A 24,020-nucleotide genomic window follows, 5' to 3' on the forward strand; every position below is an offset into this window, starting at 1 on the left:
CAAGTGCAGTATTCACAAAGCACTTGCTCCGTAAGTTGCGGCGGCGTAGCGTAAATGGGTCCGGCGTAAGCGCGCCTAATTCAAATTAGTATGAGGGGGGGCGTGTTTTATGTTAATTCTTGGTGACCCGACGTGATTGACGTTTTTCCCAAATGGCGCGTGCGCCGTCCGTGGAATATCCCAGTGTGCATTGCTCCAAAGTACTCCGCAAGGACGTCATTGGTTTCGACGTGAACGTAAATTACGTCCAGCCCTATTCGCGAACGACTTATGCAAGCGACGTAAAAAAAAATCAAAATTCGACGCGGGAACGACGTCCATACTTAACATTGCGCGCGCCTCATAGAAGCAGGAGCAACGTTACGCCGTAAAAAGCCTAACGTAAACGACCTAAAAAAAAATAGCGCCGGGCGTACGTAAATTTGTGAATCGGCGTAGGTCATTTGCATATTCTACGCCGAAAACGACGGAAGCGCCACCGTAAATATGCACCCTAAGATACGACGGTGTAAGAGACTTATGCCAGTCGGATCTTAGGCTAATGTCGGCGTATCTTGCTTTCTGAATACAGAAAGAAGATACGCCGGCGCAGCTTTGAATTTACGCGGCGTATAGATAGATACGCCGGCGTAAATCAATGCTGGATCTAGCCCCAAGTTTTGTTGCCACATTTAATGAGTTTCTTAGTAACTGTCCAAGCAATGAGGCTTGAAGAGGACTGAGAATTCTTCGCGTCGTCCCGTAATTATCGTCGCACGTAATTGAAGGGATGATGACAATGGAATTAGTCGCCTTCACCACTCAGGAATGCACAATGTATATTGCGCCCGACGCATTATTATTATTATCCCTCCGCTATTTATGAGCCAATTAGGAAAGTTGGGTCTACACCTTCCCCGCCCCCCACTGTCAATGGCCCTGGACACACCCACCTTTATGTCACCTCCATCCTATGAGCCAGAAGGCCACACCCCACGCTAAACGTTTTTTTTTACGAGGGGAAGTTCACACCTTAGTGGCTGACAAAGGGCCCGTGGGAGGCGGCGGAGGAATTACGGGAGAGGAGCGGACAGATGAGCTGGGAGTGTCCCTAATACTACCAAACCGACAAGTCTTCAGCAAAATAAAATAAAATGTTGAGAATCCCTTTAAAGTCGCAATGCAAAAGTGGGTGGAGCCTATCGAACGCACATCAAACAGGGTATTGAAATATTAAACAAGGCGGCCCCCGTTTGCGTCCATCCTGGTCTTGCGCAGAATGTAGTGTTTCCAGTCCCGACACTTGCATGAGCAGTTCGGGGGGGGTGGAATAGGAAATGAGCCAATGGCGGGGACGGGTTATTTCCAGCCTACGCAACGCCGCGCCGCCCCCCCCAGAGTTTTACTTTCAACAAATACAATTAAATTCTTCCCTTGTAGCCAGGGCCGCCATTAGGAATTTTACGCAGCTTCAGGCGCAAAGCAGACAACGAAAAAAAAGGGGATGCCATTCGGGCTCCTGGGGACCATCGGGCCCCTTAGAGGTCAGGGGTGGGGCTTTGGGTGCTGACAAAAAAAAAATTAACAAATAAAAAAATAAAAATAAAAAATATATAAAAAAAGGGGGGATGACACCCGGGCCCCTAGGGACCATTGGGCCCCTTAGAAGTCGGAGGGTGGGGCTTTGGGTGCTGACAAAATAAAAATAAAATAAAAAATAAATAAAAAAAAGGGGATGCCATTCGGGCCCCTGGGGACCACCGGGCCCCTTACAGGTGTACTGCCTGTACCCCCCTGATGGCGGCCCTGCTTGTAGCCCAGAACCAGCCTGCACCCTTCATGATAGAACAACGCATGCGCACATGAATGAATGAATGACTTGTATAGCGCTACTCATGCGAACTGAATCGCCTCTGGGCGCTTTTCCAGCCAGTGTCTGCTTGGCTGGTGCGGTCATTTTACCCCCGTAGGATCGTGACACGCTTGGGACGCAGGCTCTCCACTCGGCGGCGAAACCAAGCAAGATGCGGGACACCAGCTACATACAGAAACAAAAATGTGTTTTAATTGGGTGGGCACATGGTGGGGACACAGCATAATGTTGGGGGGGGGGGGGGTCAGGGCCCCCTCTGCCCCCCCCCCTTAGTGACGCCACTGATTGGAAGCAAGCAAACATGCATTGATGGGCGCTGTTGAGGCTGCATTGATGGGCACTTCATTAAAAAGGTGGGGTATACATGGGCCGAGCAAAGGGGGTGGAGTCAGGGTTGAAGTCAATGGGGGGGGGGGGGGCAAAATTAGGGTGTCATAAATCCTTGCGCCAGCCCTGCATACAAGCGATATTTAACTTGCAATTTAGAGTGTGTGCGCTAAAAAAAAAAAATAATAATAATGGCCCAGATTCAGGTAGCAATTGCGCCTGCGTAACCATAGTTACGCAGCGCAATTGCTGACTTGCACCGGCGTAACGAGTTCTCCTGATTCAGAGAACTCGTTACGCCGACTGCAGCCTAAAATCTGCGTGGCATAAGGCTCTTATGCCACGCAGGTTTTAGGCTGCATTCTTGCGATGACCGCTAGGGGGCGCTCCCATTGTGCTCAGTGTATAGTATGCAAATTGCATACTAACACCGATTCACAACGTTGCGCGAGCCCTGCGTACGCAAATTACGTAGTTTGCGTACGTCGGGTTTCGCGTACGGTTACACATCCTAATAGCAGGCGCAGCCAATGCTATAGGATACCCGGCGTTCCCGCGTCACAAAGTTCGAATTTTACGTCGTTTGCGTAAGTGAATCGTGAATGGCGCTGGACGCCATTCACGTTCACTTTGAAGCAAATGACGTCCTTGCGACGTCATTTGCCGCAATGCACCACGTCGGGAAAGTTTCCCGACGGAGCATGCGCTGTACGCTCGGCGCGGGAGCGCGCCTAATTTAAATGATTCCCGCCCCCGGCGGGGATCATTTACATTGCGCGCGCTTACGACGGGCAATTTTGCCGGCGCGCCCTCGCAATTTACGGAGCTACTGCTCCGTGAATCGAGGGCAACGCAAATTATTTGCGGGGGCGCAGGGCAAAATCGTTGCCCTGCGCCTCCGCAAATAATGCGCAAGTCGTACCTGAATCCGGGCCAATGATAATTAGTTCTGCTTTAAAAAAATAAAAAAAGACTAATAAACCGAAATCAATTTACAAGCAAATAGTTATTATCTCCCAACAAACACGACCAATCGCATCTCTTCAGGGTACAAGAGGTTTCACATACAGTGTGTATGTGAAACCTCTTGTACCCTGAAGAGATGCGATACACCTAGAAAATCATTGTGCTTTGAGAACCACAAAATCGCGTTAAGACTTTATATAAAAAAAAATGCTGTTTTTTTTTTTTAGGTCTCGCGGTCCTAGAAATCGCGACGGACAATAAAACCTTCCGGGACATAACCCCGCCCCCTGTATATCATACGATTGCGAGATCTTCCTCTTCCCTACGCAGACTTGTATTTTTTTTGTGTACGAATAATAATAAAAATTGTGGCTGTTCCTACAAATTTGTCTCCCTTTTTTCTTTACTTTTATGCAGAAATTGCGCCTCGGCAGCAAAAAAAATACAAAATTTACAAAACAGTAGCGACAAACAAATTTTTTTACAAAAGTAGACCAGAAAACCGTCAAAACATTTTTGGAAAAAAAATATATAGATTTTTTTTTTGTCTTTTTTAAAAAATTATTTTGGGGGCGGGGCCTTTCAAACGAAAGACCAATGACAAGTGCATCACTAATAAGTTATCACAGTGCAAAACTGACATTCAAAAAGTGTTCTAGAAAATTGCCTCCTCTGTGAAAAGAATGAGACGCGACCGTTCTTTGGGGGGGGGGGGGTCATACCGATTGTACCAGACTGACGTCCAGATAGAGCAGGGGGTCTCCAAACTGAGGCCCGAGGGCCAGATGTGGCCCTTTGCTAGCCTTTATCCGGCCCTTGGGGCACAATTCCTCCCACTGGCACCAACAATGGGGCACTATATCATCCACAGATACCAAAGATGGGACACCATTCCTCCTACTAATAGGGGGAATATTCCTCCTCCTATTGACCACCAACCCTGAGGCCATATTTGTTCTCCCTGAGGCCGGGTCCGTGACATTTTCTTCCCCTGCTGGCCCCAATCCGGCCCTCCTAAAGTCTGAAGGGCAATAAAGTGGCCCTTTGTTTGAAAAGTTTGGAGACCCCTGAGATGGAGTGAAGCCTTATCATGTACTCAAAGTGCTTTCTATAGAATGCGGCCACAGGAATGAGCGACTTACTAGCGTGACTTGGGTCTGTCCTTGGGTTGTGTTCAGGGCCGTCTTAATAGCATCATGGGCCCCTGGGAAAAGTGATGCTCTGGGGCCCCTACAATGGAGACAGTGCAGGTAAACAGACATCAAGTAGGTAGGAGGTAGGGGGAGTGTAGAGGGGGTCAGAGTGCTGGGGGCATATCTGGAGTGTAGAGGGGTCAGAGTGCTGGGGGCATATCTGGGATGTAGATGGGCAGCATGGGCTCAAGGACCAGCTGCTTTGGGGAAAGGGCAGGGCCCCCCCCCCATGCAGCTGGGGCCCCTGGGCAGTGTGCCCAGGTGTGCCCTCCCATTAAGACAGCCCTGGTTGTGTTTCAACGCCGAGCATTCCGCCAATCCCTTGGGTTGGCCAATGAGTCGCGTCCAAAGACACTTCAATTTTTTTTTAATCAAAAAAAGGATTTTTTAGCAGCAGGGATATAGTACAAAAATATTACCCCCCCCCTCCCCCAAAAAACACACGGCCAACACTAATGCAGAAGCATGGTACACAATGGCAATTAATCAGTGTCAGGTAATACAGAACAACAATTCAATACAAACACTTTTCCCAACTTTCCCTTATTCCAAAAAAAGGGGGGGGGGGCAATGGATCCACACACCCATCCAAAATATTTTTAAGGCTACGTCCATTTCACCGACCTTCAGTCAGCCGGATCTGTGCCACTTTAACATCTCCCATTGGTTGTACACCAACCTATTCATTAAAAAAAAAAGGATAATAATATATATATCTAAAATTTAAATCCTGGAGAAAAATAATTTAGGCATTTTCCATTTAGGAATGTAAAAAACGTTACTTGTGATGGGAGGTTACAAGAGCGCCCAATATCCAAGTACAAGCAAATTGAAGGCGAATACAGCAAAACCTTGGTTTGAGAGCGACTTGGTTTGAGAGCGTTTTGCAAGACAAGCAAAAATGTTTTAATACATTTTTGCCTTGATATACAAGCGATGTCTTGATATAAGAGCAGCGTCATGTCACAGCTGAGTATAAAAGAGAAGAGAGGATCCTCTAAGTGTAGCAATATGGTTACATTTAATGAAGATAAAACATTTAGCAACTTATTGCTACACTTAGAGGAGCCTCTCTTCTCTGTAAAAACATTGCTTTGATATACAAGCGCTTTGGATTACAAGCATGTTTCTGGAACGACGTGTTTCGTAGTTTTATTGAAAGTAGCAAAACATGATAAAGGCAAAGCCATTGGGGGGGGGGGGGGGACAAAGACTCCCCCTTCTTCAGGGCTGCTTTTCTTTAAGGTCACGTGACAACAGAACAGATGCTGTATGGTAGAGCTGCACCATTAATCGTCAAGAATCGTTATCGCGATTTTTTCGCGTTGCGATTTATTTTTTTTGTGCGTGTACCGGGCTGAGACCACCAAACTCAATTCACATGTAGCCGGGACCGGGATCCGAACCCCTAGCTGCAGAGGTGAATGGCTTGTCAGCGCAGTGCCAATCGCATTGAGCCACCGCAGCTCCCTTAAGAATCGTTATCGCGATTTTTTCCCGTTGCGATTTTGACAAAGTATTTCCCCATCTTTGGTATGCAGAGAATTTTCTCTCAGCTCTCAGCCAAAGTCTGGGGCAGTCTGCCAAGTTTTGAAACATTCTTTATCAGTGGAATGTTAAGTCTAAACATTGTATCAATTTGTCTTTTCCATCAAAGGAATAGACTTCTGTATGCAAATTAGGAACGTTTAACCACTTGAACACCAAACCTTTTTCTGACATTTGTTGTTTTTTTAAGTTAAAATCATTTTTTTGTTGTTGCTAGAAAATAACTTAGAACCCCCAAACATTATATATATTTTTTAGTAGAGACCCTAAAGAATAAAATGGTGGTTGTTGCAATATTTGATGTCGCACTGTATTTGCGCAGCGGTCTTTCAAATGCAATTTTTTTTAGGAAAAAAATTAAGGAATTAAAAAAAAACAACTAACCAGTAAGAGCCGGTTCACGCACACAGGCAACACGACTTTGGTGGCGACTCGCTGGGGCGATCTCAAGATGGCTTGAGAGGCAACTTGCAAAATGACTTTTGTATTGAAGTCAATGCAAGTCGCCCCCAAAATCGTACCGGAACCTTTTTCTAAGTCGGAGCGACTTGCGCCGTTCCCATTGAACAGAGCGGACCCGCGACTTGTCAGGCGGCTGAGTCGCCCCTGTGTGAACCGGCTCTCAAGTTAGCCCAAATTTGTTTGTATAATGTGAAAGATTTTACGCCGCGAGAATCGCGATTTTTATTCTAAGCAAAGAAAATCGCGATTCTCATTTTGGCCGGAATGGTGCAGCTCTACCTTATGGTAATGGTGAGTGAGGATGTAACCCAACTGGTGTATCTGTGACACCAAAAACAAGAAAGTTGCTGCGTTGCTAATTTCCTAATTGGATATCGGGCGCTTCTTTAACCGACCACCACAACCTTGAGGCCGTACTCAGGGGTAGCAGCTCAAGCCCCTCAAAGGGGCTTACCACCACCTTTATATCCAGCCGGGCCGGATTGATCGGGAGCCAACTCTCCCAACCCACCCCCCTCCACCATCACCCACTCACAGACCCCCAACTGAGCAAGTCTGTCCGGCGCGATCTTCAACCTTTAAGCCTCATACACACGATCGGGCTTCCAGCCAACTTCTCCGTGGATTTCTATCCAAAGGGCGTTGGGCGTGAACTTGTTCTGCATACACACGGCAGGACTTTTTTCAGCCAACAAACACGAACGTAGTGACGCAATTGTCGTACTACGTGTTTTTTCTGCTCTTTAGCGCCACCCTCTGGGCAACTTCTGCTATTGCTGGTTGATCTTTAGCTTCGGTTCTGAGCATGCGTGTTTGTACTTTGGACTTAAGTCCGGTGGACACACAATCGGATCGGACTTTTGTTGCCGGAAAGTTTGCGAACATTTCTCTGATGCAAACCGGAAAAGTTTGTCCGATGGGGCGTATTTACGCCCGCAAAAACAGGTCCGTTGGAGGTTTGTTGTCAAAAAGTCCGATCGTGTGTATGGGGCCTTTAGGAACTCAAAAACGTTACGACTCCCTCAGTGATGTACCAACTATGGAGAAGTGTCCCCAATACATCCTTTATAAAAACTCCAGCAATCGACACTTTGCCTTTAGGAGACGTCAAGTACAAAGAGAAGGTATAAAACGCGGGCGAAGGGCCCCCCACCGGCGACACAACCCGTAAAAATGATCACCGCTTCTTTTGCAATTAAGATGCCAGCTCCCTTTTTTTTTTTATTTACATTTTTTTTTTCACACTGCAAAAAGTTTGTAATGAACTGAGAAGGTTGAGTACGGGTCCCCAACAGGCAGAAGGATTGGGGGGGGGGGCGCGGCGCACGAACCCCCTCTCCCGAAAAAAAAAAAACTGTGCTAAACTAAAGACCTTTAAAAACAAAAACAATACTTCAGATTCCCCAAAAACAGATTGTCAACCGTTCATTCGAAATTCTCTTATTTTATCCGAAAGGCACAAGGGCGTGTAATATTGCCAAGTTTTTTTTTTTTTTTAACCGTTTCCAATCTCCGATCCTTCTCTTTAAAAAATCTTCGGAGTTTACCAGAACGGCGGTGTTCCGGAACAGTCTTTGGCGTGGCGTGAGCTTTGCTGGCATGGAATTTTTCTCCAGTAGTGATTGGGTGCAACCAAAAAGTTTCCATGGCTTTTTTGTTTTAAGTTTACAGCATGGCTAAAGTCTTAGACCTAGTTTTTAAACAAATTAATAATAATAATAAAATACATCATTTGTACCTTCATCCAGTGAAGAGTAAATCCTCAAAATAGATATTCCCTTAAAGTGCCCAGAACAAAAAAAGAACAAAAAAAGAACAAAAAAGAACAAAAGAAGAGAGACAGTAATCTTTGACCAGTAAAGAGTAAGTGAAATGGCTTGGGTCAACAAGCTGCTGGAAATAATTTACCCCCCACCTGGGTCCACGTGGGAGTCGGATATTGTGAAGGATGAAACGTCCGGCCTTCGTTTGGATCCCAAGCACGTCCAAGCTACACTGAAGCCTCTGAACTATGGGCGGTCCAGTTGCAATACCATTTTTTATTTTTTTAAATTGTCCATGGTTAGGAAGCTCCAGCCACCAGCTGTCTACCCTCAAGACATCTACTGATACGCAGGAGAGAACCACCAAAGTCTTCGTTACAAGGCCAGTAGGGTCGGGGAGTTCAAGGAATCAGAAGACTGGTCACCGCTGCTACTGCTTCGGCGGTGAGCTTTGGAGCAGGACTCGGTGGGAGAGGATGAAGATTCCTGATCCAGTACACTTGGGTAGGTGAATACGAGATTGGCGGTGTTGGGAGTGCTCGGAGGCGTAGTGGACATGACCACCGGCGTGTTGAGAGGCTCCTCGTTGAAGAAGTTTGCTCCGATGTTGATTGGCTTAATCACAGATCTCTGAGACTTGTTGTTGATGGCGACGCCGATATCTTCTTCCAGCGGTTCCTGTTTGACGACTACCCTGTTGCCAACCAATGTGCGGACTGGGTGGGAAATGTGGGCGGAGCTCGTCCTCTCCTCCGGGTGGATCTTACACATGGGCGAGTGGGCGACGAGCATGAACTCCAGTTTGTCTTTTTCCTTCTGCAGGTCGGCGATTTCTTTCTGCAGTCCAGACTTCTCGTGTTCCAGTTTTTCCGTTTCCTAAAAAGGAGAAAAATTTAAAAATTAGGAACTTTTTAAAGGATGGAGTCCCAATCACATGTGAGCCCCGGGAATACAATTGGCCATCTTCGGTGGAGAATTCCAAAGTCTGATACCATTCCTCAAAAGCAAAATAATCCCGTGCTGTCAAGAAGTGGTGAGCGGCTACAAAACCAGTGGACAAGTGGATAAAAGAACATACAAAGCAAACAAATGTAGCGCTAAGGTGCAAACAAGAATCAATGCACTAAATCAGGGGTCCTCAAACAATCAGGGGTCCTCAAACTACGGGCCGCGGGCCGCACGCAGGGCCGGTAGACTGCTGTGTCAGGAGCTCACTGAAAAGTTTGGGCGCGCTGTGATAAAAGTCCCGCCCTCCTCTTAGACCAGGTCGTGTGATAGACACAGCCATCACAGCCCTGAAAATCAGGGCAAAATCGCCGATACCCGCGCCGAGTTTTGAATACTGCGCCGACATATACCGAGCGCAGTACACTCGGGTACTCGGCCAGTCTCGGCTTCTTCCGCGGTGACGTCCTGGACGTACAGGACGTGAGCGCGACAGTTGCCGAGCCTGCCCGAGTGTACTGCGCTCGGTATATGCTAAAACTCGGCATGGGAAACGAGCGGGGAGGACGCCGCAGAAGGACGCCGGACCCACCGAAGAGGACGCCGGACCCGACGAAGAGGACACCCGAAGCCGCAGACGGACGCCGGACCCGACGAAGAGGACACCCGAAGCCGCAGACGGACGCCGGACCCGACGAAGAGGACACCCGAAGCCGCAGACGGACGCCGGACCCGACGAGGCCGCCGATGGACGCTGCGCAAGACACCAAAACTAAGTACACAAAAAACTTTTTTTCCACAGGATTCGGGGCAACTTTAGGGGAGCGCGGTATACGCGGGAGCGCGCTATACACGGTACTTTCTGCATATATATATATATATAATTTCCTTTCAGGAGTTTTGTGGTAAATTATAACGATGTATCACATGGTCATCTAGGTTCATATTCACCAATGAAAATATTGTAGAAAATGATTTCAAATTGTGGCGACTTCTAGAAGTTTAGGGTGTCGGGTCTTCCATGACCTAACTTTATAGAGCTGCTTTGGCGACATTCATAAACAAATGGGGGTGGGGCCTAGGTGTCTGTGTCCGGGGACATGTGATAACGGGGACCAGAAACTGGGGACTTATCACCGTCCTGCTAAAAGACACAAATGTCATGACACTGCCACATGTTTTACCCCACTGCAGTGCCAGTCCTTTCCTCTTTTCTTTCCTTTTTTTATTCCATCCTTCCCTTTTCTCTCCCCCCCTCCTTCATCCTTTCTTCCCCTTCCTTCCCCTCTCTCCTTTCCCTTCCTTTTTCTCTATAATTCCCTTCCTTCTTCCTTTCCTTTTCTTCCGGATGGAAGGAAATAAAGAAGGAAGAAAGAAAAAAAAAGGAAGGAAGGAAGAAAAAGGAAAGGAAAGAAAAAAGGAAGGAAAAAAGGAAGGAAAAAAAAGGAAGAAAAAAAGGAAGGAAAAAAAAGGAAGGAAGGAAGGAAGGAAAGGAAGAAAAAGGTAAAGGAAGGAAGCAAAGAAGAAAAAGGAAAGGAAGGAAGAAAAAGGAAAGGAAGGAAGAAAAAGGAAAGGAAGGAAGAAAAAGGAAAGGAAGGAAGAAAAAGGAAAGGAAGGAAGAAAAAGGAAAGGAAGGAAGGAAAGAAGAAAAAGGAAAGGAAGGAAAGAAGAAAGAAAGAGAAAGGAAGGAAGGAAGAAAAAGGAAGGAAGGAAGGAAGGAAAGAAAAGAAAGAGAAAGGAAGGAAGGAAGAAAAAGGAAGGAAGGAAGGAAGGAAGGAAAGGAAGGAAGGAAGGAAGGAAGGAAGGAAGGAAGGAAGGAAGGAAGGAAGGAAGGAAAGGAAGGAAGGAAGGAATGAAGGAAGGAAAAGGAAAGGAAGGAAAGGAAAGGAAAGGAAAGGAAAGGAAGGAAGGAAGGAAGGAAGGAGGGAAGGAAGGAAGGAAGGAAGGAAGGGAAGAAAAAGGAAAGAAAGGAAGGAAGAAAAAAGGAAAGGAAGGAAGGAAGGAAGGAAGGAAGGAAGGAAGGAAGGAAGGAAGGAAGAAAAAGGGAAGGAAGAAAGAAAAAGGAAAGGAAGGAAGAAAAAGGAAAGGAAGGAAGGAAGGAAAAGGAAAGGAAGGAAGGAAGAAAAAGGAAAGGAAGGAAAAAAAGGAGAAAGGAAAGGAAGCAAGAAGAATTGAAAAAGGGAGGAAGGAAGACATTTATTTATTTAGGACTTTCCTTTATTTAGTGCCCATCTGCAGCCTCGCCATCGCCCATCAATGCAGCCTCACCATTGCCCATCAATGCAGCCTCACCAGTGCCGGATTACACAAAGGGATCTCCTGTTTACTCTGCGCTCGCAGTCACACACAGTCCCGCCTTCTGGACCGGCTCCTATGATAGACAGACCACCGGTCCAATACCGGGACATGCAAAGTCTATCCTAGGAGCCGTCCGGGAGGCGGGACTGTGTGTAACTGCAAATGCCGAGCAAGCACGGCTCTGTGTAATCCAGCCGCGTCCACCAAGGTGAGTATGATTCTCTAAGCAAAGAATATATATAATAATAACTGCTAAAAGGTGGAAATACACTATAAAGGCCAGAAACTCCTGACCTCCTCTATTGGGCTTATCCAATCAGAACAATGCTGGAGTACAAAGCACACTGGGCATAGCGAGCGATCGCGCGGTCACTTTTTTGGAAACTCAAAGCTGATCTGATTGGCTGCCTGTCACGTTTTCTCCTCAATAATAAAGGCCCGCTGCGATTTGGCCTCGGCCCCCCCCCTCTCTCTCTCCCCCCCTCCCCCCCTCTCTCTCCTCTCCCCCCTTCTCCCTCCTCTCCCCCCCTCTCTCTCCTTCTCCCTCCTTCTCCCTCCTCTCCCCCCTCTCTCTCCTTCTCCCTCCTTCTCCCTCCTCTCCCCCCCTCTCTCTCCACCTTCTCCCTCCTCTCTCCTCCCCTCTCTCTCCACCTTCTCCCTCCTCTCCCCTCTCTCTCTCTCCTTCTCCCCCCCTCTCTCTCTCCCCTCCCTCCCCCCCCCCTCTCCCCTCCCCCTCTCCCCCCCCCCTCCTCCCCCCCCCTCCCCCCCCCCCTCCTCTCCCCCTCTCTCCCCCCCTCCTCTCCCTCCTTCTCCCCCTCTCTCCCCCCTCCTCTCCCCCTCTCTCCCCCCTCCTCTCCCTCCCTCTCGCCCCCTCTCTCTCTCCTTCTCCCTCCCTCTCCCCCCTCCCCCCTCTCTCTCCTCTCCCCCCTTCTCCCTCCTCTCCCCCCCTCTCTCTCCTTCTCCCTCCTTCTCCCTCCTCTCCCCCCTCTCTCTCCTTCTCCCTCCTTCTCCCTCCTCTCCCCCCTCTCTCTCCTTCTCCCTCCTCTCCCCCCCTCTCTCTCCTTCTCCCTCCTCTCTCTCTCCTTCTCCCTCCTTCTCCCTCCTCTCCCCCCTCTCTCTCTCCTTCTCCCTCCTCTCCCCCCCTCTCCTTCTCCCCCCTCTCTCTCTCCCTCCTTCTCCCCCCTCTCCCCCCCCCCCCTCCCCCCCCTCTCTCCCCCCCTCCCCCCCCCCCCTCCCCCCCTCCTCTCCCCCCTCTCTCTCCCCCCTCTCACACCCTCTCTCCCCCTCCTCTCCCCCCTCCTCTCCCCCTCTCTCTCTCTCCCCCCTCCCCCTCTCCCCCTCTCTCTCTCTCCCCCCCTCCTCTCGCTCCCTCTCGCCCCCTCTCTCCTCTCCCCCCTCTCTCTCTCCTTCTCCCTCCTCTCCCCCCCTCTCTCTCTCCTTCTCCCCCCCCTCTCTCTCTCCCTCCTTCTCCCCCCTCTCTCCCCCCCTCCTCTCCCTCCCTCCTTCTCCCCCCCCCTCCTTCTCCCCCCCCTCCCTCTCCCTCCTTCTCCCCCCCCTCTCCCCCCCTCCTCCTCCCCCCTCTCTCTCTCCTTCTCCCTCCTCTCCCTCCCTCCTTCTCCCCCCTCTCTCCCCCCTCCTCTCCCCCTCTCTCCCCCTCCTCTCCCTCCCTCTCCCCCCCCTCCCCCCTCTCTCTCCTCTCCCCCCTTCTCCCTCCTCTCCCCCCCTCTCTCACCTTCTCCCTCCTTCTCCCTCCTCTCCCCCCTCTCTCTCCTTCTCCCTCCTTCTCCCTCCTCTCCTCCCCTCTCTCTCCTTCTCCCTCCTTCTCCCTCCTCTCCCCCCCTCTCTCTCCTTCTCCCTCCTTCTCCCTCCTCTCCCCCCTCTCTCTCTCCTTCTCCCTCCTCTCCCCCCCTCTCTCTCTCCTTATCCCCCCTCTCTCTCTCCCTCCTTCTCCCCCCTCTCTCCCCCCCTCCTTCTCCCCCCCTCTCTCCCCCCTCCCTCCTTCTCCCCCCCCTCCTCTCCCCCCTCTCCCCCCCTCCTCTCCCCCTCCTCTCCCCCTCTCTCTCTCTCCCCCCCTCCCCCCTCCTCTCTCTCTCTCTCCCCCCCTCCTCTCCCTCCCTCTCGCCCCCTCTCTCCCCCTCTCTCTCTCTCTCTCTCTCTCTCCTCTCCCTCCCCCCCCTCCTCTCCCTCCCGCCCCCCCCCCCTCTCCCCCTCTCTCTCGCCCCCCCTCTCTCTCCCCCTCCCCTCTCTCTCCTTCTCCCTCCTCTCCCCCTCTCTCTCTCTCTCTCTCCTTCTCCCCCCTCTCCTCTCCCTCCCTCTCGCCCCCTCTCGCCCCCTCTCTCTCCCTCTCTCTCGCCCCCTCTCTCTCGCCCCCCCTCTCTCTCCCCCTCTCCCTCCTCTCCCCCCCTCTCTCTCTCGCTCTCTCTCTCCTTCTCCCCCCTCTCTCTCTCTCCCCCTCTCCTCTCCCTCCCTCTCTCCCCCTCTCTCTCCCTCTCCTCCCCCCCCCCTCTCTCTCCCCCTCACCCCCCCCCTCTCTCTCACCCCCTCTCTCTCTCCCCCTCTCTCTCTCTCGAAGCAGATGTGATGAAACTGGGAACCTTTATGGCCAATTTCATCACCTCCAATCGGCAACGCAGAAAGGAAACAGATAGTGCCGACATACCGCCTGAAGTTTGTCCGTTAACTCTCGCCTCCTGTTGCGACACTTTGCGGCCGCCAGTTTATTCCTTTCTCTCCGGACCCTTCGCTTTTCCTCTTCCTCTGGTGACAGCTGCAGAAAAAAAAAAAAAAAGGAAAGATAAATAAATGAACGCGTCTTTTGTGGTCAGAAAAAAAAAAAAGAGAAGGCCACAAAGAGTTGTCGGCTCGGCTGGTTTTCTGGGATTGCGTAAGGCGGCGGAGTGCGCTCAGCGGACCTCGGGAGCACAGGCGCTTTCTGCGGTTACAACGGTTTCACAACTCCTCTTATCAGTTGTAATCCTGCCAGTGCCAACGTCATAAGGAAGCACGCCATCGCCGGGCATTACTCGATACACGTTAGACTCTGGGGCTGCCAACACAAGGCCAGAAATCTAGGTTGTAGGAGAAGATTTATTCAAGGTTCAGGAATGCCGATAAGAGCAGCTGGGCAGCTACCACCCATCACCCGCAGGGTGTCAGATTTTGGAAATCCAGTGGCGGTGCGTCTATAGTGGGCGCAGGAGCTCCGCCCCCTCTCTCCTGCACCCGTCACTCAACAATACATACCGTATTTATCGGCGTATATCGCACATTTTTTTGCCCTGAAAATCAGGGCAAAATCGCTGATACCCGCGCCGAGTTTTGAATACTGCGCCGACATATACCGAGCGCAGTACACTCGGGTATAGTCGGCCAGTCTCGGCTTCTTCCGCGGTCACGTCCTGGACGTACAGGACGTGAGCGCGACAGTTGCCGAGCCTGCCCGAGTGTACTGCGCTCGGTATATGCTGGCGCAGTATTCAAAACTCGGCGTGGGAAACGAGCGGGGAGGACGCCGCGAGGACGCCGCAGAAGGACGCCGGACCCACCGAAGAGGACACCGGACCCGCCGAAGAGGACACCGGACCCGCCGAAGAGGACACCGGACCCGCCGCAGAAGGACACCGGACCCGCCGAAGAGGACACCCGAAGCCGCAGAAGGACGCCGGACCCGACGAGGCAGCCGATGGACGCCGCGCAAGACACCAAAACTGTAAGTACAAAAATAACTTTTTTTCCACAGGATTGGGGGTCACTTTAGGGGTGCGCTGTATACGCGGGAGCGCGTTATACCGCAATAAATACGGTAGATTCATGCATTGCATGAATCTATCTATTGTCGCCGCTGCCGCCCCCTATTCAGGTGTCCGGCCCCCTGTTGAGCGCCACTGTTGCCGGTGTCCGGCCCAAGTGCTGCCACTGTGCTCCATGTGCTGCCACTGTGCCCGGCATCTGCCATCTGCCCGGCACATACCTCGTCTTGGGTGGGCAGCGGGTGACGGCGGCAGGTGGCGAGAAGTGTCCGTGTCCTCCACCTTCCCCCGACCCCGATTGCTTCTCCCGCCCGCTCCTCCTCTCGTCCTGTGCTGTGATTGGACGCCTGATAGGCATCCAATCAAAGCGCCTGTTGCTTCAACCAATTAGGTGACGGGTAACACAGACCCGGTGCACCCGATTGGCTGAGAGGAGGTTCAATGTTAGGAAAGCGGATTCCATCACTTTCCTAACATACAGCCCAGCGTTGCGCCCCCTTCTTACTTTTTTGGATGCCTACGGCTCTAATCCGAAAAATACCCGCCGCTGTAATTCAGGTGCCCGGTGACTGAAAAGGGGCCGGACACCTGACTGGGGGGTGTCAGCACCGACCATAGATAGATAGATTCATGCATTGCACAAATATATCTATGGTAATTAGAGAGTGACAGGAGAGGGGGGGGGCGGAGCTTCTGCACCATTTATGGACGCACCGCCGCTGTAACATAATCCCCCTCAGCTAGGCAGCTCCAGAAGCCCAAGAGGGCCTCCAGCATCTCCCTTGGGGTCAGGATCCACATGTAAGAAGGATCATGGGCAATTGTTGGGTCCAAGCTCCAGAAACAAACCCCTCCCTCTCCTTAAAATGCGTGGGAGGAGAACGGCACAGGAGGACTCACGAGGCCTTCATTCTTCTTTTGTGGAGCAATAAATACCCAACAGAGTTTCTATCCTTTACATTCTCTCCCCTAGACCGAAAAGAGAAAAAGCTTTGGGTTTGGCCTAGATCAGTGGTCTCCAAACTGCGGCCCGGGGGCCAGATGCGGCCCGTTGCCTACTTTTATCCAGCCCTTGGGGTGTTGTTTTATACACCAATGAAGGGCACAATTCCTCCCAATGATGCCAACAATGGGGCACAGTTCCACCCAATGACACCAACAATGGGGCCAAATTACACCAATGATGGAGCACAAGTCCTCCCAATGACACCAATGATGGGGCCCAATTCCTCCCAAACTAGATCAGTGGTCTCCAAACTGTGGCCCGGGGGCCAGATGCAGCCCTTTGCTTACATTTATCCGGCCCTTGGGGTGTTATATTATACACCAATGATGGAGCACAAGTCCTCCCAATGACGCCAACAATGGGGCCCAATTACACCAATGATGGAGCACAAGTCCTCCCAATAATACCAACAATGGGGCCCAATTACACCAATGATGGAGCACAAGTCCTCCCAATGACACCAACAATGGGGCCCAATGACAACAATGACGGGGCCCAATTCCTCCCAAAGATACCACAATTACTTCCAATGAAACCAACAATGGGACCCAATGATGGGGCACAATTTGTCTCACTGACACCAATGATGGGGGATTGTTTACTCCCACTGACGCTGGGACATTTCCTACTCCCAATGGCCACAGTCCGGCCCCACTAAAGTCTGAAGGACAGTAAACAGGCCCTTTGTTTAGAACGTTTGGAGACCCCTGGCCTAGAGGAAATCCTTATAAAAGAAAATCTGGGTGGATGGGGGGCATGTGAGCTGCCCAAAGCCCTACATAAAAAAAAATTCACAATGTACCTGTCTTACCTGCTCATCCCTCCTCCTCCTGCCCACAGTGGTGCCGATGGTCTTGATGACACCGGGTCGCTGGAGGGTGGCATGCCCGCCCACCGATGTCATGTTTGGCATGTGGTGTCCATAAGGGTGCGGTCGCCCATATGGGTTGGACATGGAGGTGATGACTGTTGGCTGCACCATCCACTGCAAGTCCTGGCTCGTGGTGATGGCGTTGATGGTTGGGATAAAGGCACTGCTGGAACCTGGCATTTCGTTCCGGTATTTCTGTGGGAAGAAAGCAGAAAAGGTCAGAAAAATCAGGAGCAAAAACTGCCGATCAAACACAGCAACAATGTAACTATTTGTGTAACTAGGACAAGACTGAACCCGGACAGGACTGAACCCGGACAGGACTGAACCCGGACAGGACGCCGGGTGGAGGAAGATGCCCACTGGATCTCCGGAGAGATAATAGAAGCCAGACATTTATTGTACCCGATTTTCCCCATAATAACCTCCTAACTCATTCTGAAGGAACAAATATCAAACAATGTGAAAATTGCCTGTAACCTAACAAAGCCTTCCAGCCTGTCATAGCCCGGGTGACACAAAGTTCTGCCCTCTGTCTAGACAGATGGGGGGGTGTTGGGGGTGAGCTCACTGTTTCCTCCTCAGCACCTGGCTGAACATTGAGGTGAATCCGAGTATCGGACCCGCCAGTATGGGCAACAGGAGGTGCGCCGGCAGTATGGGCGACAGGAGGTGCGCCGCCAGTATGGGCGACAGGAGGTGAGCCGGCAGTATGGGCGACAGGAGGTGCGCCGCCAGTATGGGCGACAGGAGGTGAGCCGGCAGTATGGGCGACAGGAGGTGCGCCGCCAGTATGGGCGACAGGAGGTGCGCCGCCAGTATGGGCGACAGGAGGTGCGCCGCCAGTATGGGCAACAGGAGGTGCGCCGCCAGTATGGGCGACAGGAGGTGCGCCGCCAGTATGGGCGACAGGAGGTGCGCCGCCAGTATGGGCGACAGGAGGTGCGCCGCCAGTATGGGCGACAGGAGGTGCGCCGGCAGTATGGGCGACAGGAGGTGCGCCGGCAGTATGGGCGACAGGAGGTGCGCCGGCAGTATGGGCGACAGGAGGTGCGCCGGCAGTATGGGCAACAGGAGGTGAGCCGGCAGTATGGCACACAGCGGATTATTCTTGACACAGTAGAGGAGTATTAACACCTGAGAGAGAGAGAGAGAGAGAGAGAGAGAGAGAGAGAGAGAGAGAGAAAGGAAGACAGCGGGAGGGGAACAGAGAAAGAGTTAGAGGGAGACAGCAAAAGGGAAGCTGAGAGGGAGACAGCAACAGCAAGAGAGAAAGGGTGACAGCAAGAGAGAAAGGGTGACAGCAAGAGAGAAAGGGTGACAGCAAGAGAGAAAGGGTGACAGCAAGAGAGAAAGGGTGACAGCAAGAGAGAAAGGGTGACAGCAAGAGAGAAAGGGTGACAGCAAGAGAGAAAGGGTGACAGCAAGAGAGAAAGGGTGACAGCATGAAGGAAGCTCAGAGGGAGAGGGAGACAACAACAGCAAAAGGGAGACAATCATAGCAAGATGGCGACAGCAAAAGGGAGACCGCATGAAGGAAGCTCAGGGGGAGACAGTGACAGCAAGGAGGAGACAATGGCAGTGAAAGAGAGACAGCGAGAGAGAAAGGGTGACAGCAAAAGGGAAACAGCATGAGGGAAGCTCAGAGGGAGAGGGAGACAACGACAGCAAGAGGGAGGGAGACGACAGCAAGAGAGACACACAACGACAGCAAGAGAGACGACAGTGAAAGGGAGACAACAGTGGGAGGAAGAGGGAGACACCGAGAGGTAGGAGACAATAGTGAGAGGGAGACCAAGGCAGCGAGAGGGAGACTGAGGCAGCGAGAGGGAGACAGAGGCAGCGAGAGGGAGACAGAGGCAGCGAGAGGGAGACAGAGGCAGCGAGAGGGAGACCGAGGCAGCGAGAGGGAGACAGAGGCAGCGAGAGGGAGACAGAGGCAGCGAGAGGGAGACAGAGGCAGCGAGAGGGAGACCGAGGCAGCGAGAGGGAGACAGAGGCAATGAGAGGGAGACAGAGACAGCGAGTGAGACACAAAGACAGCGAGAGGGTGACAGCATGAGGAAAGCTCAGAGGGGGAGGGTGACAGCGACAGCAAGAGGGAGAGGGAGACAGACAAATGGAACAAAAGAGAAACAGAAGATAAAATGGTATTTATGGGGTGGACCTGTCTGTAGTCCTCACCATTGCAGCGCCCCCCCATGTTCATTATTACAGACAATACTCTGCCTGAGTTGGTCCCCGGGCCGGCAGGCCATGCAGTGACTTTTAGTTCCTCCACAGATGGAGGCCATCTTTATAAAGCCAGCAGAGAGACAATCTCCTCTCCTCCACACATGAACCTCCCGCTCAGACAAAACATCTCTGAGGGGGGGGGGAGGGGGGGAAGGCTCCACATTTCTGCCAGGAAGAACGCTCAGCAAACTGGAAGAGCAACAGGTGCTTCATCTGACTCACTTTCCTTCCCAGGACTTGGGTCACCAGAAGTCCATCAAACCTCATGTCCTCCTCACGGCACACCATCAACATTCCTAAAGGGGGGGTGGGGGGGATTCCAGGGGGGGGGGCCTTGACAATTTTCCTGAGGCTGGAACTGTCACCAGAGTCGCCGTCTGACATCATCAGCCTTACAGTCCAGGTGAGAACGATCACCAGAACCGCCGCGATCATTCCACAGTCAATTTTTCCGAGATTGACTCTAATGAGAGATCCGATTGGGTCGTTGTTATTAGAAATCTCGTCATTTATATATTAGAGGCGGTTGTAGCCGTATAAGTGCGCTTGTTACAAAAAAATCTATTTCTGTCCGAGATACTTTTTTTTTTTTTGTACTAACAGACACATTTTTTCAGGACAAGCTTTTGGGGGTGTACCCCCCCCCCCCCCCGTCTTCAAGTACTAGAGTACTGATTGGACCTTGACTAAGGGGGTCCTGTCCTGACAATTTAGATGTTAGTGCGGAAAAACATAAAAATATTACGGACAGTACTCAGTTGTTATCCTACATATTATAAATAATAGCAGAAATAATAATAAATATTAATTTATTATTATCTACCAAAAAAAAACACAATTTCTAGACAGCAAGCCTCATAAATGTGTGGCCCACCAGCCACCAAGGAACTACTAACCCCAGTGTGCCTGGAGCAATGGGACTTGTAGTCCCTCGATAGCTTGTGGAGTTTCCTTGTCCCCACAGGACAGACAAGTCACAGAGACGGCACATTGGAAGGACCACCTAAAATATCAGGACAGGCTCACCGTCCTCCTCTATGGAATCTTCCTTCTCCCCGCAGACAGGCATCTGAGGAGGGAAGGGCAGGAAATCTCCATTGCATAATCGCCTCCCACTGTAACACCAACTTCCTCCTCCCCGCCTTCCTCTTTTTTCTTTTTTCATACTGCTCCATTTACTTAAAGCTCAGGTGTGGTCACCGTCCCTCCCAACGGGCTGCTTAACCCTTCCACAACCAAACTTCCAGAGACACAGGAGAGAACCTTTCCAATTCAATATATATATATTATATAATTTATTCTTCATTATAAATGCTTTTGATGTATATGGAAATATATTGTAAAGGTTCTCTACTGTCTCTTTATATTTATAATTTATTTTGTGTTTTGATATATATATATATAGAAATTAAATATATTTATTTATAATTTATTTTTCATTATAAATGCTTATGATATAGAAATACATTTAAAAGGTTCTCTACTGTCTCTTTATATTTATATATATAATTTTTTTTTTTTTTTTCATTATAAATGCTTTTGATATACATAGAAATTAAATATATTTATTTATAATGTATTTTTTATTATAAATGCTTTATATATATATATATATATATATATATATATATATATATATATATATATATATATATATATATAAATTTGAAAGGTTCTCTACTGTCTCTTTATATTTATTTATATTTAGAATTTATTTTTTATTATAAATGCTTTTGATATATATAGGAATAAATTTGAAAGGTTCTCTACTGTCTCTTTATATTTAGAATTTATTTTTTATTATAAATGCTTTTGAGTTTTGATATATATAGAAATTAAATATATTTATTTATTTATAATTTATTTTTCATTATACATGCTTATGATATATATGGAAATACATTTAAAAGGTTCTCTACTGTCTCTTTATATTTTATTTTGTGTTTTGATATATATATATATATATATATATATATATATATATATATAGAGAAATTAAATATATTTATTTATAATTTATTTTTCATTATAAATGCTTATGATATATGTAGAAATACATTTAAAAGGTTCTCTACTGTCTCTTTATATTTATATTTATATGTATATATATATATATATTTTTCATTATAAATGCTTTTGATATACATAGAAATTAAATATATTTATTTATAATGTATTTTTTATTATAAATGCTTTATATATATTATATATATAAATTTGAAAGGTTCTCTACTGTCTCTTTATATTTATAATTTATTATAAATGCTTTATATATATATAGAAATAAATTTGAAAGGTTCTCTACTGTCTCTTTATATTTATAAATTATTTTTTATTATAAATGCTTTTGAGTTTTGATATATATAGAAATTAAATATATTTATTTATTTATAATTTATTCTTCATTATAAATGCTTATGATATATATGGAAATACATTTAAAAGGTTCTCTACTGTCTCTTTATATTTATATATATATATATATATATATATATATATATATATATATATATATATATATATATATATATTTCATTATAAATGCTTTTAATATACATAGAAATTTAATATATTTATTTATAATGTATTTTTTATTATAAATGCTTTATATATATATAAATTTGAAAGGTTCTCTACTGTCTCTTTATATTTATTTATATTTATCATTTATTTTTTATTATAAATGCTTTTGATATATATAGACATAAATTTGAAAGGTTCTCTACTGTCTCTTTATATTTATAATTTATTTTTTATTATAAATGCTTTTGAGTTTTGATATATATAGAAATTAAATATATTTATTTATTTATAATTTATTTTTCATTATAAATGCTTATGATATATATAGAAATACATTTAAAAGGTTCTCTACTGTCTCTTTATATTTATATTTATTTATATTTATACAAAAAAATAAAATGGGCTAACTTTACTGTTTTGTTTTTCTTTTTTTATTCATGAAACTGTTTTTCTTTTTTAAAAATAAATAAATAATAATAATAATAATTTAAAAAAAAAAAATCGGTGCTTACGCACCGATTTTTTTTATTATTATTATTTATTTATTTATTTTAAAAAAGAAAAACAGTTTCATGAATAAAACAAAAAAAAAAACAGTAAAAGTTAGCCCATTTTTTTTTTTTTTTTTTGTATAATGTGAAAGATGATGTTACACCGAGTAAATGGACACCAAACATGTCACACTTTAAAATTGTGCACATTTGTGGAATGGCGCCAAACTTTGGTACTGTGTGACATAAAAAGTTGCAACAACTGCCAATTTAAAAAATATATATAATAATAAAAAAAAAATTGGGGGTTCTGAGTAATTTACTAGAAAAAAAAAATGTATGATTTTTTACATGTAGGAACGAAGTACCAGAATAGGCCCTGGGCTGGAAGTGGTTAATATTCCCGGTTCTCTCGGGGGATGGGACTGATGCGGTTTGACGTATTTCAAATTATATTAGTGTTTTTTTTTTTAAATACAGGAAATAGACAAAAAAAGTTAGACAAATATAAACAAAGTCTCAGTGTTTGTAAACATAGGAAATAAAAGTTCCATAAATATAAACATTGGGCCGGATTCACAACGGAGTTACGACGGCGTATCTCTGAGTGCGCTCGGTCGTATCTATGCGCCTGATTCATAGAATCAGTTACGCATAGATATCCCTAAGATCCGACCGGCGTAAGTGTCTTACACCAGCGTATCTTAGGCTGCATATTTACGCTGGCCGCTAGGTGGCGCTTCCGTATATTTCCGCAAGTAATATGCAAATTAGGTAGTTACGCCGATTCAGAAACGTACGTCCGCCCGGCGCAATTTTTTACGTCGTTTACGTTCGGCTTTTTCCGGCGTAAAGTTACCCCTGCTATATGAGGCGTATCCTATGTTAAGTATGGACGTCGTTTCCGCGTCGAATTTTGAAAATTTTACGTCGTTTGCGTAAGTCGTTCGCGAATAGGGCTGTACGGAATTTACAGTTTGTGTTATATACATATACTACTTGCTTTTACCGTACAGCATATTTGATTCACTGTGTGCCAGAACTTAGACATTGGCTCTTAGAGCTATTTGTATGCACTTTATACACACATACAGTTGGGTTACACATTTGTTTTTTTACACTATTGGATTATCACCTGGTTCACCCAATTCACCCACCATCTGGCACGGGTACCCTATAGGTAGGACAGCGCCACTACCCCTTATCCTTCATTTAATCCATGTACGTAATTTACGTTCACGTCGAAAGCAATGACGATTTGCGGCGGAATTTCGAGCATGCGCACTGGGATTTTTTTTTTTCATGAACGGTTCGTAAAATACGTCATATGCATGGGGTCACAGTGAATTTAAATAAAACACGCCCACCTCATCCACATTTGAATTAAGGGGGGCTTACACCGGACCACATACGTTACGCCGCCGTAACATAGGGCGCAAGTTCTTTCTGAATACGGAACTTGCGCCCTAAATTACGGCGGCGTAACGCATCTGAGATACGTTACGCCCCCGCGGATAGATACACCGATGTATATGAATCTGGCCCTCAGTGTTTGTAAACACAGGAAATAAAAGTTCCAGAAATATAAACATTGTATCCTTGTCTCTTCTATAGAACTTTTTTTCTATGTTTCTTGTGGGGATCCGATTGTGAAAACGTCATTCGGAAGTCGATCGCCTCGATCGTTTCACAACAGGTTTTTGTGGAACTGATGAAATCTTTTTTTTTTTTTTTTTAAACAAGGAAAAAAAAACAAAAAAACTTTACAGGCACAAAAGGTTCAAAACGCCT

The 24,020-nt window shown here is 47.5% G+C and overlaps 1 protein-coding gene across 4 annotated transcripts in view; it reads right to left on the reverse strand.

The window, feature by feature from the left end:
- Nucleotides 1-7,381: 7,381 nt before the first annotated feature.
- The window catches only part of FOSL2 (FOS like 2, AP-1 transcription factor subunit), a 35,190-nt gene continuing 18,551 nt past the window's right edge, over nucleotides 7,382-24,020 (reverse strand). For 2 of the 4 annotated variants that reach the window (XM_040351853.1, XM_040351855.1), the window contains 3 exons: nucleotides 16,912-17,175; nucleotides 14,014-14,121; nucleotides 7,382-8,987 (listed from right to left, as the gene is read on the reverse strand). In XM_040351853.1, coding sequence (XP_040207787.1) covers nucleotides 8,487-8,987; nucleotides 14,014-14,121; nucleotides 16,912-17,175 — 873 coding nt within the window. In that variant the 3' untranslated portion in view covers nucleotides 7,382-8,486. Of the gene's footprint in view, nucleotides 8,988-14,013; nucleotides 14,122-16,911; nucleotides 17,176-20,241; nucleotides 20,488-24,020 lie in introns of those variants that run through there. The other 2 variants (XM_040351856.1, XM_040351854.1) reach the window with 2 other exon arrangements.

This window comes from Rana temporaria, chromosome 4 (assembly GCF_905171775.1).
Source record: "Rana temporaria chromosome 4, aRanTem1.1, whole genome shotgun sequence".
NCBI lineage: Eukaryota > Metazoa > Chordata > Amphibia > Anura > Ranidae > Rana > Rana temporaria.